At 34.4% G+C, this 14226-nt stretch overlaps 1 protein-coding gene across 50 annotated transcripts in view; it reads right to left on the minus strand.

Annotated features, from left to right (window-relative positions):
- Positions 1-231: 231 nt before the first annotated feature.
- Tm1 (tropomyosin 1) overlaps positions 232-14226 on the minus strand; it is a 32657-nt gene continuing 18662 nt past the window's right edge. For 7 of the 50 annotated variants that reach the window (XM_073963150.1, XM_073963152.1, XM_073963127.1 and 4 more), the window contains 6 exons: positions 9687-9757; positions 8577-8652; positions 8133-8195; positions 5903-5972; positions 1598-2620; positions 978-1413 (listed from right to left, as the gene is read on the minus strand). In XM_073963150.1, the coding sequence (XP_073819251.1) occupies positions 1836-2620; positions 5903-5972; positions 8133-8195; positions 8577-8652; positions 9687-9757 (1065 nt within the window). In that variant the 3' untranslated portion in view covers positions 978-1413; positions 1598-1835. Of the gene's footprint in view, positions 933-977; positions 1414-1597; positions 3710-4243; positions 5486-5902; positions 5973-7475; positions 7539-8132; positions 8196-8576; positions 8653-8950; positions 9022-9686; positions 9758-14226 lie in introns of those variants that run through there. The other 43 variants (XM_073963171.1, XM_073963172.1, XM_073963144.1 and 40 more) reach the window with 19 other exon arrangements.

Raw genomic sequence — 14226 nt, forward strand, 5'->3', positions numbered from 1 at the left:
TAGACATATGGTCTAGTTGACTTTTTTGCTCAGTACAATCCCAAGAATCAGAATCTCCAGGCGCCCGATAGCACTTTTTTCCTTCCATACAAATCGCCCCGGCCTAATATACACACAATAAATCCACTGATGTGTAAACAAATCGGATGTTTTCGAAAGATGGAAAATTAGTGGATATATGGCTACTTCATCAACTACCAAATTTTATTAATTTCTAAATAAAAACACACATTTATTCCTTTTTTATAAAAAATATTCTTTATTTGTAAAAAAACTGAATCAAAGGATACGCTAATAAAAATGATTTTATTTATTAAAAGCTATAAAATGTTACATTTCTCATTTTGGTTACTCAACTTTAGAAGAAAGGCAAATGAATGACGTTTTCGCTGCACGTAAGAACTCGGTGTCTGAGTGTAAATGGAATGTTGAATTCGATTTTGGAAAATGTATCTAACTGATGGCAGACGAATATTTTTTTAATTGATACATAAATACACAATGAATGGTTGGTGGGTTTAACTCATGTAACTCTGTTTGTATGCACACAGCACATACAAAAGTTTGTAGGTATGAGCGAAGTATTAACGAAGAAAGGTTTAAGCTAATTTTATATACTGACAGACAATTCGTTAATTATTAGAGTTAATAGGCAGATATTGTTAGTGTTGTATCTTTGTATGTATGTATATGTGTATATATTGGAATATATGGAATGTGAGTTTGTTCTTTGTAAATAATTGTTTAAATACAATTTGTAACTTATGACCTATTGTTTTGTTCTCTCTTTCTTTCCCAAAAAGGAATTATTATGTACTCCTTTTTTGCGAAAATCCCTCAACGGTTTTTGGTCGATTAGTAGTTGTTTAGCTCAGCATATTCCAGTTCTTGGGCAATTGTTTTGTACTTCTCTTTGCTCTTGCTAACCTCCTCTGTAATGAAAGGTATTAGAAGGATTAAAGAAAACACCACACGTCTTCCGGATGTGCAAGAATGTATTGAATGTTTATTAAGTTTATGTTTGTAAAGAAATAAAATAAAAACAGTTTTTTTCTACATTTCTGATATACACAAAGTGTATATACATGGCTATTGATAATGGTACATTTTATTACATTTCAATTCACATATAAAGTGTAAATAAAAATAAATCGTTTGAGTTGAAACAACAAAATCCAAAAGTGCAAATAAAAATAAATAAATACGGGATGGGGGGTATTTTCAAAAATACTCTAAAGCTACGACTCAAAACTGCACTGCCATTACAAAACAGGACACAAGATACGTAGAGTATTCAGAGCATTTAGACATCTTAAAGATTCCGAAATTATTCCTTGAGGATGAGTTCGACGAAGGCGGTATCGAGATCGTCTCCAATATCCTTGTATCTTTCCTTCTCCAAGACAAGGTCGTCTATTGGTGGTAATTAAATGAATAAAGAAACAAAAAAATAAAGGCATAAGTAAACTGAAAACAAAAAAGAATAACATAACAAACAGAAAAACACCGTTTCCCCGACGAAACGTTTACGAAACTCTCACAAAACTCGAAGACACGAAGGACATAGACACGTTTAGCTTTGTCAACACAAAATTACCTCTCCTGTAGTTGGCAAAATCAGTTAAGCAGCGGCAGTAGTATCGGCAGCATTTTTAGTTCAAATTTGAACATATGTCTCAGCCCATGTTCAAACTTTGGAAGGTTATATTGTTAGGTAAATAAAAAATGATATTGGTTTAGGCGGCGGCGGTTTGTCATGCATTGAAGCTTAAAAAAGGAAATTGGCAGTTTCATTTTAGCGGTTGTGTTGTAAAGAGACAAATATTTTACTAAATTTAAGATGGTGGAGCTTCGGCTGGTGGTGCTTCCGCAGGTGCGGCTGGAGCTGGTGCGGGTTCGGCAGGTGGTGCTGCAGCTTCTGGGGCAGGAGCAGCAGCAGCTTCAGCTGGTGGAGCTGCACCTTCAGCGGGGGCAGCTGGAGCAGCAGCCTCAGCGGGAGCGGCTGGGGCAGCACCATCAGCTGGAGCGGCTGGAGCAGCACCTTCAGCTGGAGCTGCAGGAGCTGCGCCCTCAGCTGGGGCGGCAGGAGCTGCGCCTTCAGCAGGTGGAGCAGCACCTTCAGCAGGCGGAGCAGCACCTTCAGCAGGAGGGGCAGCACCTTCAGCGGGGGCAGCCGGTTCTGAACCAGGTGGTGGTGGTTCATAGTTCTTAACAAATGGTACTTCAGCACCTTCTGGAGGAAGATCAATAGCATATTCAAATGGTGGTGGGGGTGGTGGTGGTGGAGTAGGTTCCTTAGGTGGTTCTGGTGCAGGTGCCGCTTCGCCGGCAGCAGGTGGTGTACCAGCCGCACCTTCTGCCTTGGGCGATCCTCCGGCTGGAGCACCTTCGGCAGCAGCGGCTTCTGCTGCTGCAGCCGCGGCCGCAGCAGCTTCTGCCTCAGCTTTAGCGGCTTCCGCAGCGGCAATTTCTTCTGGAGTGGGTGTGGGCAATTTCGGTGTAGGTGGCTTTGGATTACGTGGTGTATAGAATGGTTCCAAACCGGGTATCAAATCCATGAATGCCTCATCCAAGCTATCACCAATCAAGCAGAAACGTTCCTTTTCAACAATATATTCATCTTTGTATTTATATTTGGAGAATGGATTTGTTTTTAATTGAAATGGATAGATGTGATGAAGAAGAACAGAAGCAAAAAGCAAAATAAAAGGTGTTGTAAAGAAAAAACTCAATAATAGAAAAATAGTGCATGGAGATAGTAAGAAGAATAGCTTAGAAATCAATCTAAAGTTTGTAGACATAGATTCACATGAGAGGATGTAGAAAGGGGGAATAAGGATGTAAAAGAAACATCGGTTCCACACACATATATGTTGCAGAGAACAGATAGGGAAACGGGAAGAGGTCGGACATATATGTATGTATTATCGGTTGTAGACACAGTTAGTTACTACACACGACAAATCATAGGATCGGTAATCAGGCAAGTGCTCCCTCTTGTTTTCGAATCCATTTTTATTGAAAGATTACAGGTTTTGTTCCATTGTTCATTCACATAATTATGCTGGTGGAGCGTCGGCGGGTGGAGCAGCAGCTTCAGCTGGTGGAGCAGCACCTTCAGCAGGGGGAGCGGCAGCCGGCGCGGCACCTTCAGCAGGAGGGGCAGAACCTTCAGCAGGTGGGGCAGCACCTTCAGCTGGTGGGGCAGCACCTTCAGCTGGTGGTGCAGCACCTTCAGCAGGTGGAGCAGCACCTACAGCTGCTTCTCCTTCGGCAGGTGGTGGTTCTTGACCGGGTTCAAAATTCTTTACATAAGGCACCTCAGCACCTTCTGGTGGTAAATCAATTGCATATTCAAATGGTGGTGGTGGAGGTGGTGTCTTTTCCTTAACAGGCTCTGGTGGTGCAGCTTCTGCGGCGGCACCTTCGGGCGCCGCAGCTCCTTCAGGAGCTCGACCTTCAGCTATAGCTAGTGCAGCAGCTTCTGCTGCTGCGGCCGCTTCGGTTTCCGCAACGGCCTTTGCTTCTGCTTCGGCTTTAGCCGCTTCAGCAGCTGCTACTTCTTCAGGCGTTGGGGTTGGCAACTTGGGCGTTGGTGGCTTAGGATGACGATCATTATATACAGGTGGCATTCCCATCAGGTCAACGAACGTTTGATCCAACGAATCACCAATAATTGCATAGTGTTCCTTTTCATAGATTATCTCATCTATCGCCGAGACACACGGCAATGCGAACAAAATTGAATTGCCAAAATGCAATGCATTCACAAAGAGGGTATGGTTTATGGTGGTGGTGGTGGTGGTGGTTATAATTTATTTTATTCGGGGTTTGGATCGCGAATTTGTTTATTCAAAAATTTTATTTGGTTAGCATTAGTTAGCGTAATTAAGAGGCGTGGCGGAGGTGATAAGAAGGCACAGATATATTGTTTCAAACAAAAAAGAAAATAAAATTGCAATTAATTGAGAAAGAACAGCAAAAATTGTGTGTTGAAAAGTAAGAAAAAAAGTCAATCCTAAAAACTGCTATTAGGGGTGTTATGACAAATCGAATGTTTGGGAATACGGGCAAAAACGAACTATACTTCATCCATTAATATGGCAACAACACATGAGTGTGTATCTCATGGACGAATGAGCGATCAGTCTGTATGTCAGTTAGGAGGAGATGTACTACACATGTGTCAGCAGATTGAAGTGAGTGTGACTCTGCCATACGATTACAACAAAACGCTCTATTCTTTTTGTGCAAATTACAGCGGTTTATGTTTTTTTTTTTAATATTTTATTTTTTGTAATAGTAGTTATATCATATATAAATAATTAAAAAAGAAACTGTAAATAATAGAAATATACTATATATTGTCTTTTTTTGTTTATGTCGCAAAATAATTATTTTCATTCTTCATGGGCATGTACATTTTAAAAAGGAATACATTAATAAAGAAGAAAATAATAATTACACACTATTATATTAATTTAAACAAATATTTCTTGTGTGTGCGTGTTGTATGTTTCAAAATAATATAATGCTTAAAAAGGAATGCTAAATAAAAGCTTGTCGTAGAATTACTATTATAATTTTTTTTAGAAAAATTTTGATTACTTTAATTGAAAAACTTAAGAAATATTACACAGTCGAATATAAAAAGCAATGGGAAAAGTTTTTACAACATTAACATTATTAATACAGAAGAAAATACATACAATTCTAAATAGAAATGCAATTTTTGTTTGTTTGTAAAAGGAAATAATAAAAGCTTTTCTTTATTTTTGAAATAGAAAGAAAAGATTTATCGAAAATGAAATCGTTTACTGGCAACAAAGATCAAAGGAAAGGGGAAGAGAAGAGGGTTCCTGGAAAGTAAGGTGTTGGTGGTGGGTGGGTTGTTAGGTGGAAGTGGTGGGAGGAGGATAGATAAGGTGGTGGAATAAGTGGAATGTTTAATTTCTTTTCATGTCTTTCTTCTTATATTTAAATTAAATGAGGGGAATGATGTTGATGTTTGAACGTTTGTTGTGGAAGCATTAACGTCATAGAAGTTAAATGTAAAAGAGGCAGAAATCTAAGTCGCTTCAGTTGGTCTTAGTTATGTATGGGAAAGTGTATAATAAAAATAAGAACATATTCTTCCGATAATGGACTATTTCTCTTCATTAAATTACGCTGCGCATTGTTTCAATAAGGGGCATAAATATCTGTTGTGTGTGTGGTGACGTATGCACGATTTCTGTTTTCCCCCTCCTCTTCGTTTATGGATTCTCATTTATCGGTAATGGTGCGTTCATTCATTCATCGAAAACAAGCCTTTTTGTATCAAATGAGTCCTTAGGCTAAGTAGTATGGTAGTGTTTTTGCTGTTTTTGTAATATTTGTTTTTAAATGTACTTCCTCAACTATTACATATTTTGAATATCATGCAGAGTGGCCTCCATTTCTTCTTGAAGCAGTTTGTTCTTGGCCCGTTCGTTCATCAAGTCATCTGAGGAATATTTAAGTGTTTTTTGATGGTCACACACATTAGGCGGGGGGTTAGCATTTGCAAAATTGGCGACACAACAATGAACAACACAGGAATTGTGGATTGATTGTTGGTTTGTTTCGATGTTTTAGTAAACACATATAAAAAAATCATTTTGTTTTGACAGGCAGGCGGGCGGGCAGGCAAAATAAAATATAAAGCATAAGTTTAACATAAAAAAAGAAAACAAAGGAAAAATAAAAATATTAATAATAAATAAAAAACAACAAAAAACACGAGGAGAGTAATAATGGTTAATTTTTTATTCAAATCGAATCGTATTCGTTTAATTTAATTTCAAATAATTCATTTCTTCTATTCCTACTCCTATATTTAAATAAGTATATCAAAAACAAAGAATGAAATTGTAACACTTACCTTCGAGCCTGTCGACTTCCTTTTGCAATTTTTGAACGGAACGTTCGGCGAATTCAGCGCGAGCTTCAGCCTATACAACGGCAAAAAAATGTATATTAGTTTTTGTCAAAGGATGAGGGATGAGTTCAAGGGGTAAAACAAAGACAATAAATAAGACATTTTAATGTTTCAATAAAATATGGAATTTAACATTTCTTTCAATGAATTAACTAATCTAAGATACACATATTGTCTTTGTTTTCATGCCACTTTTATAACGAAAAATAACATAAGCTTCCCAAAAATTAAATGGAGAGATGTATAAACTACCAAAACCAGCGTTAAACAAAATATAATCTCTGTTTCTTTATGACTTGTTTTTTCTTAATAAGGGATTTTTACTAAACTATTAATTTTTAATTTGCTATAATGTGGTGTTCTTTTATCGCTGAGGGAGGATAGAGGGTTGGTTGGTTGCTTTCATGGCATATTTGTTAAAAAGAAATAAACATTAGTATTGGTACAAAACATAGTTTTAATTAAAACAGAAGCATATAATAAGGCATGCAATTTTTCTTAGTAATATTGATTTACTTTACTTTTCAGGTCGGACCAAGTCAATATACTTTCAACTTTAATAGATAAATAAAAGATTAAAACCAATTACTTTGAAGAGTGCTTCAGTCAAAGCTACCATCAGACAGGTATCTAAGAAATGAATATAGATTCATGTCACTTCGTCATCTGCCGGATTTTGTATATGTATTTGTAGCTGTCTGACTGGGGCACTTCATTAAAACTTTTAGTTTCACTATTGCTGCAACAAACTACTGTGCTGATCTTAGCTTTAATTGCACAAAAACTTAGGACTTACAGTCAGCAAATTGTTTTTGAGATTATGGATATCCTTTTCGATAAGACTTTGAGTTTCACGGGCCTAAACAAAAACATGAGTATTTAGAAAATTTTCATTTTGGCTTTTAGTTATTCATTGTCATTCATATTCGTTTAGTCTTTCTTATTTTATTAAAGACTACAATTTGAGTTTTTTTTTGGTTAGAAATAAATTTACTTTTCAAATATTTGCAATAAATGCACAAAAGGTTGTTTTCAATTTTATATGCCAAAAAGGTACTTTTGCCAAAACAAAAAGATCCTTCCCCATTCATTTGAACAAAGGGGGGTAAACTTTTGTAAATACTCATGTTTATGGTTTCTAGGTCCCTGTTATTCAAAAAGAAAAAGAAAATATCGCATCGATTTACTATTTCACACATTCGAAACAACAACCAACAGGTGCCAAACGGAAATGTTTGCTGTTGTTGTATGGTAATATTTATATGTACATTTTGAACTAGTAAAATTGAGAATAACAATTTGTGCAATTTAATATTTTCTTTTCTTAAGGCGTGTGTGTGTGTGCGTGAGTGTCTTGAGCAGCAAGTGGAGTATCAGATATAACTTGTGGGGGCTTTTAAAGGGGGAAATTTTGAAATTATTTTCGTTAGACTATTTTTAGTAGTGGCAGTATAAATTGTACGTTACCCCATCACCATTCACAATGCCCATTTACGTGGCTTTAAATTTGTAATACCTCTTTTAGCTGATGATCCAAAAGTCTGAGCTGTGACTCTAAAGTTTCTTCTTTATGTGTAGCCTTTGGTTGGTGGTGATGGTGGGTATTTCAGTTCGATTTACATTTCAATTTTGTGGCAGGTTGCAGGAGCAAGGGGTTAATATTTTTTTTGGTTGATTTTGCATGCAATGAATATTATTTTTAGTGTTAAAAGCAGCGTTTTTCATTTTGCCATTATTGAATAAAACAAAATAAAAATCATCAATCAAAAAGCAGCAAACAAAATATGAAAAAGAAAAAAATAAATAAATTACATTAAACAAAAGAAAAAAACAGAAAACATAAAAAATAATAACAATAAAACAAAAATAAAATACAAATAATTCGAAGGCATCTCTTAAATTAACCAACAACAATAAAACACACACAGTTGATGCTAGAACATTTAAACCAAACCCCTAGACGTTGAGACTAACTCCCTTCATATAGGCAGAGCAGAGTCTTTGGCGACATCTTTCGGTGAGAAATAAGAAAGGACAAAAATAGATATACGAGTTCTTTTCTGGGAAGTCTTGTTATTTTTTGTGCTTTGTTTCTGTGCGGCAAATCGCATTCTCTTTCGACAAGAAAATACTTTTTGCTCTTAACAAAATCGAGTGTGATTTTTGTATATACCTCCTTTAGACGGGTGTTCAAGGTCTTGATTTGGTTCTTGTATTCTTCCTCGCGTTGGTTAGCCTATTTATTGTTGTTGTAGTTGTACAGTTGCAGGTCAGGTCATTATGTATTTTTGATCGTATTAATAATAACGCCAGCATCATTATTACATTGGATAATGTTGTTAATGCATGTTTTGTTATTATATGTATCAAATATATGTATATTTATGTTTTGGTGTACGTATGTAGGGGGGTATTTATCATATATTACATAGGGTGTAATGTTGTTGTAGTAAAGGTGAAAGAGATGTGGATATTTATAAGAAAAATAATAAATAAATTATTGAGAATATGTTTTCATAAAGACATTTCATTATAAGAAAAAGCCTTAAATGCCACTGGGACATCTAAGGGAAATTAAAACAAACTCACTGCTATTAACATATATACAAATACTAACCTTTTCTTCAGAAACTTCAAGGGATTTCAAGTTGTTACCAACGACGCGGAGTTCTTCTTCAAGTTCAACGATTTTGCTATGGAAAATTGAAAACAAGTAATTGAAATTAATTGACACTGTTAAAATGGGTGGGATTGTAAAAGGAAAATTATTTCAATTCCGGCATTTTGGAAAGTGATCTAATGATGTTGCAAAAGGTTTTGCTGTTAAATCTATTTAGATCGAACTTATTTCAAATGCGTGATATTTGAAAATGATTTTCCTTTTATCTTTTTTTTTTCTAACGTCCAAAAAAGGAGAACAAAAAACAACAACGAAAGCATTTACGTTAGTTAAATGTAAAAAAAACACAAAATTGTAAAGCAATTACAAACCTTTCTGCTAGTTCAACTTTTTCCTCAGAACGTTCCAGGTCTTGTTCCATGAGAACTAGTTTTCTGGCCACCTTTATGTTTGTATGTATGGTTATGGTTAGGCATACACAAAGAAACAATTAACGAGCGAGCGGGCATTCAAATTCGATCCAAATATTGGCGTGTAACGTTTAAAAGTTAGAGTTTTGTTTGGCAGGGTATTATAGCATTAGGTTTACATAGCAGCATTTTGAATTAAACATTTCAATGAGAAAAAGTAAAATATATTAATGACAGGGGTTTGCAAATGGTCCGGATGGGACATCATCGATGACTTTGGTAAAAAATGTGAATGTGTTTGATTAACTCTATTCGAGCTAATGTGGGGGGGTTGTAACGACAAACATCATATCAAGCAAATGACAAGTGTATGACGAACACTAAGTCTAAAACTTAGAACAGAATAACGACAACAAAACATGCTTTCTCAAGCGGCAGTGGGGTAATCTTTTACAAATTATTCACATTTTTTACAAAAGCAAACATCGTTAATATAAAATGGTATTTAAACTAGCTAGCTAATTGTTTGATTTGTACATATTTTTGTTTACGCTCATTCTGAGGTTAGATTTTGCGATTTGTGTTTTGTTTGTTTGTTAAAAAATTGATAACAATTAACATTTGTAACAGGCTTAAACATAATAAAAAAAACATAAAAGAAAACTCAAAACAATATTCGTCACTTCGAAAAACATACTTTTCTCCTTGTTCGGCACGTTCTTCAGCACGCTCCAAATCAGCTTCAACCATGGCCAATTTACGGGCAACCTTTAGTGTTGTGTATTTGAAAATAGTGTTGAATTATTTTGGACACAACCATTTTTGCGGAGATGGGGAAGATTAAAACAAAAACATATATTTATGAGTTTACAGAAGACTTCGATGGGGGATTTTCTTTTCACACAAAACATTTAGAGATAATGAAGCCGGCTGGCTAGATGGCGGGCGGGCGGTTGGTCGTAGAGCAGTATGCATTGAGGCACTGCTTACTGTGTTTAGCACACTTGTCAACATTTTTTGTTGGTTCTTTGACATTAACTTGTTAATAGGCATTAGTAGTTGCGTTTTGAGCTTGGTCTCCGTTTGTACCGCTTTCGCTCTGCGCGTCAAAATAACAACAATAATATATACAACAAAAACATGGGGAACATGGGTAGCACATAACTAAAGAAAACTTGTGCCTACAGATGATCGATAGATCGCTAACAATTATGGCAATGTTTTTTAACAACAAAAAATGGAGCAATATTACATTTTGTATACCCTTTGCTTAACCTGGCTGGTGTCTTCATCGAACATTGGGAAGCGAAACAATTCAAAATATTTTAGTATTCTTGTTAAGATTTTGTAATGGTTTGTTTTATTTATGTAAATTTCAAAGAACACATGTAAACGTTTTACCGACAACTGGCACACCTAGTAGAGTCGCCGCCATAATTTACATTTGTTCCACATAAAGATCTACTTGTCTAAATAACAACGCTGACTGCTAAATTTACGTTCATATTAACAATTCAAAGACGAGCAATTTTGTTTTTTCGTTGGAAATAAGCCAATATTAACGGTTTATTTTTATAAATTAGGTCATGATCTTTGTCTTATAATACATAGATGAACAGTTAAGCCCTCAAACTTAACCTAACAAAACACCAATGATTTGCTTCATAGAAAGCTGTTTAATGATTAAAATAAATTTGTATGGGCCAGCTAATTTTTTCATCAAGAAATCAAATGAATCATATATTTTGAAGATAGCTGGCTGAATAAACAAAATGTACATTTATACAATACATATGCACATGTGTTTGGTTGTATTACCAAAAATTTCTAAAGTCTTTAATGAATGGCTCTCTTTCTCTTTGTAGTGGTGATACGTCACCACACAACATATTCATAAAAATATTATGGCCAGCACTTTGCGTTCCCGGCCTTTAGGATGTTTCTTTAGGCTATAGGTGTCAGGCCAAGAGGGAAAAAAGACATATGAATGTACACAAATATGTGATGGATGATTCATTCATTAAGAGCCAAAATTGATATTTAAGAAAATGACTTTAAATGAAATAACTTTTATTATATTGCATAACATTTACTTGTAACGTGCTTATCATTGTTGTCGACCAAATAGACGACAAGTGTGATTCATTTGATAAATATCACAAAGGGATTGATGGGCATGGTATAGAAAAGTGATCAGTCGGGTTTCTCTTGAAATAAGATATTTCTTATAATAGAGTTGTCAAATCTAGTGAACTAGTTTGGTACCATAGTTCATTTGCGTATGAGTTATTTCAAGAAAACAAAGAGATAATATAACGCATTCGCAGTTCGTTCACGACCGGTGTCCACTGATCCTTCAGGGATGTTTGTGGAACAATTATATTATTTTATAATTTAATTGCTACCATCACCAAGTTCGAAACGCTAATATTGAATGAATTGGCAATGTTTCTATATCCTGGCAACGCAAATGCTCTTCATTTTTAATCTATATCGGCCCATAACATTCGAATGTATTATGGTGTAGGTAAGTTTTCCTATTTTTTGCAATAATAAATAATGCAATGTCATTGAAATATTCATTATGGCTGATTTCCCAAAGGTACCAACACCTTGCAATTTTTAGATTTCGTCAAAATATTTCAGTTGCACACTTATGCGTTGTTCCTCGAAAATTCAACTGCGAATGCATCAGTAATGTTTGCTTTTTTACTGCGTAAAAATGCGCAACTGTCACGTTTTGGAATGCACAGCTTTGTAGTAGTGACATATAACGGCGTTCTCTAACTCTTGATTACCAATTCTCAGTTTTTTGTGAGAGGGATATGGACAAAGAAACAAAGAAGAGGGAAAGAAAAGGCCTCAACTTTCAACAATTTATCTTGTGAATTAACTAAGTATTGAGGCAAGTATAGTTGCCAAGTGTAAATCAAGATGATATACAAAAGCGACTAAAATTCAAAAGCAACAAATTAACTATTTCTTTTAATAATATTATTGCAAAATTCATACATGAAAAGTATAATGAAAAAAGTTCATCTCTACTTCTTTCTATCCAATTAAGAGAATGAGTGACTTCTTTTTTGTTTGTGTATCAATGGTCAATACTGACCACTTCTCTGAACATTACGGATGAACAAAATCATCAATAAAGTCTAACTGAAATCCAAGGCCTACAGAAGGTCGGCCATTCAGAGTACTGTTAACAACATTTGACAACAAACATGACAACAATCCCACGGCAGCGAGTTCTTTCGTACCGGATTGACCAAAACCATAGTGTTTCGGCAAGCGGCTGCCAACTCAGCATCAAACCTGTGCTTCACGTAGGTTTCTATGCTACTACCACATCAACAAACATGATAGATTTTACATTATTGTGATTTTAGCTTCTTTGTATTTTAAATCACAATAATGTTTTTGACATCAAACATAATAATTAGCTGGGCTTATTGGCCGACCTTATATAGGCCTTGCTGAAATCAATAGTGTTAACTTATGTTGCATGTACTGTAACACCGAGTCGTTTTTCTTTATCGAGATGAGCTGAGTGATCAGAAGATTTTTGCAAACGAAAAAGAATGCCAGAGAAATTGTCATAGTTCACAGTAACCACAACACGGCGATGCTCATTAGGTGGATATTTGTTTAAAAATCAACATAAACTAATGAAAGGCAAACGAACGCAATATTTATCCAAGTGAGAAAATTTGTGATTAAAAGCTATTATTGTGAATTATCCTTATTGAGAGTTTGGAATCAATCAAATCTACTATCTGGACCAAACCGTGTGTCGGAGTTTCATCTTATACTCTTAGTCGATATATAATAGGACTGCAAATAATACCAACTAATAGTCCAATTACATATTCCGATTATCTTCTCAGAGTTTCTACCAAAAATGTTAATCGTCATCCTCAAACAGTCGATGAAACCCCCGCAATGAATAATTATAAAATTTTATTCCAGTAGTGCTAACTAATTTTTTGGGTTACCGACAATTGTCGTTAAAATTAAAACGCAAAATTGTGAAAGAAAAATTCAAATAAAAGTTGACAACACTCGTGCAATCGGTAGAACTTTATGACTGCTTTTTATTTGTCGCTAACTTACCGAAAAACATCGTTAATTACCGAAATTGTAAGCATTTTAATTTTACCGATTTTTGTCGGTAACTCAAAAATGAGTTAGAGAAACGCCCTACAGAGGTGTATAACTTTTGTATTTCTTTTTTACCTGTTTAAAACCATTACTTTCTTATATAAACCATTTTTGTTTTTTGTCCAACAAGAATAAATACAAGAATATTTCGCTTCCCAATGCTCTCCAACACTACCAGTGCTCCACTCGTAATAATAATTGAATGGTAATTTTTTGCTTTTCATATGAAGATCATAAATAAATCTTTATTAATCTTTTTACAATTTTGTTTTATTATAAAAAATTATTAATTATGAATAAAGCAAAAAAATATATGCTCAATAATAATAATAAATAGAATTTGATATTAATGACAAAAAATATAAAGCAAGAACTAGGTTTTTCATTAGACTCTTTACCACAAAAAAAAAAATAAATATAAAAGGACAGTAAAAACAACTAGAACAGTTTTCTTTTCTTTTTTTTGAAAAAGTACAATAGGCAAACTTTTAGAAAGTATTTGAATGCAACAAAACAAGTTGTGGTTTTTTACGAATTTCTATTCCCTAATCTCATTACATACATATTGCCATAATTGTGTTTTATAGTTCTTCATTTACATTGCATACACACTTAATGAGAATTTATTCTAGGTATGTATGTGCAATTTGTTCTTTACAATAAATTAGAAGTAACTATGTTGCAGAAATTCAATTTACAATTTTTTTTTAATTAGTTTACATTAATTGGGTTTCTTTTAAATAAATATATATGTATATGACGCTATATATATACACATATATATACAATTTCATACTATTTTTTTTTAAGCAGCACAAGTTTTCATATACAAATACAATAGTAAAGGTATCATCCAATTTGTTATTTGTTTTCAGATCTAGAACAACCAACTCCAAGTTTTCAACACCTGTTTCTTTTCTAGACTCGCAGTGTTAATTCTTTTAAAGAATTTTCGTTTTTTTTTTATCAATTTACAAGAGCTGATAAGATTCTTTTTAATCTAGACGAGCTATGAATACTAACAAACCAATCATGCTTGTTGTGATTCGTCGATTCCGCGCAGCTCTGTTGGTCAA

The sequence above is a fragment of the Musca autumnalis genome, unplaced genomic scaffold, assembly GCF_047663935.1.
Source record: "Musca autumnalis isolate F117 unplaced genomic scaffold, ASM4766393v1 scaffold_1, whole genome shotgun sequence".
NCBI classification, from domain to species: Eukaryota; Metazoa; Arthropoda; class Insecta; order Diptera; family Muscidae; genus Musca; species Musca autumnalis.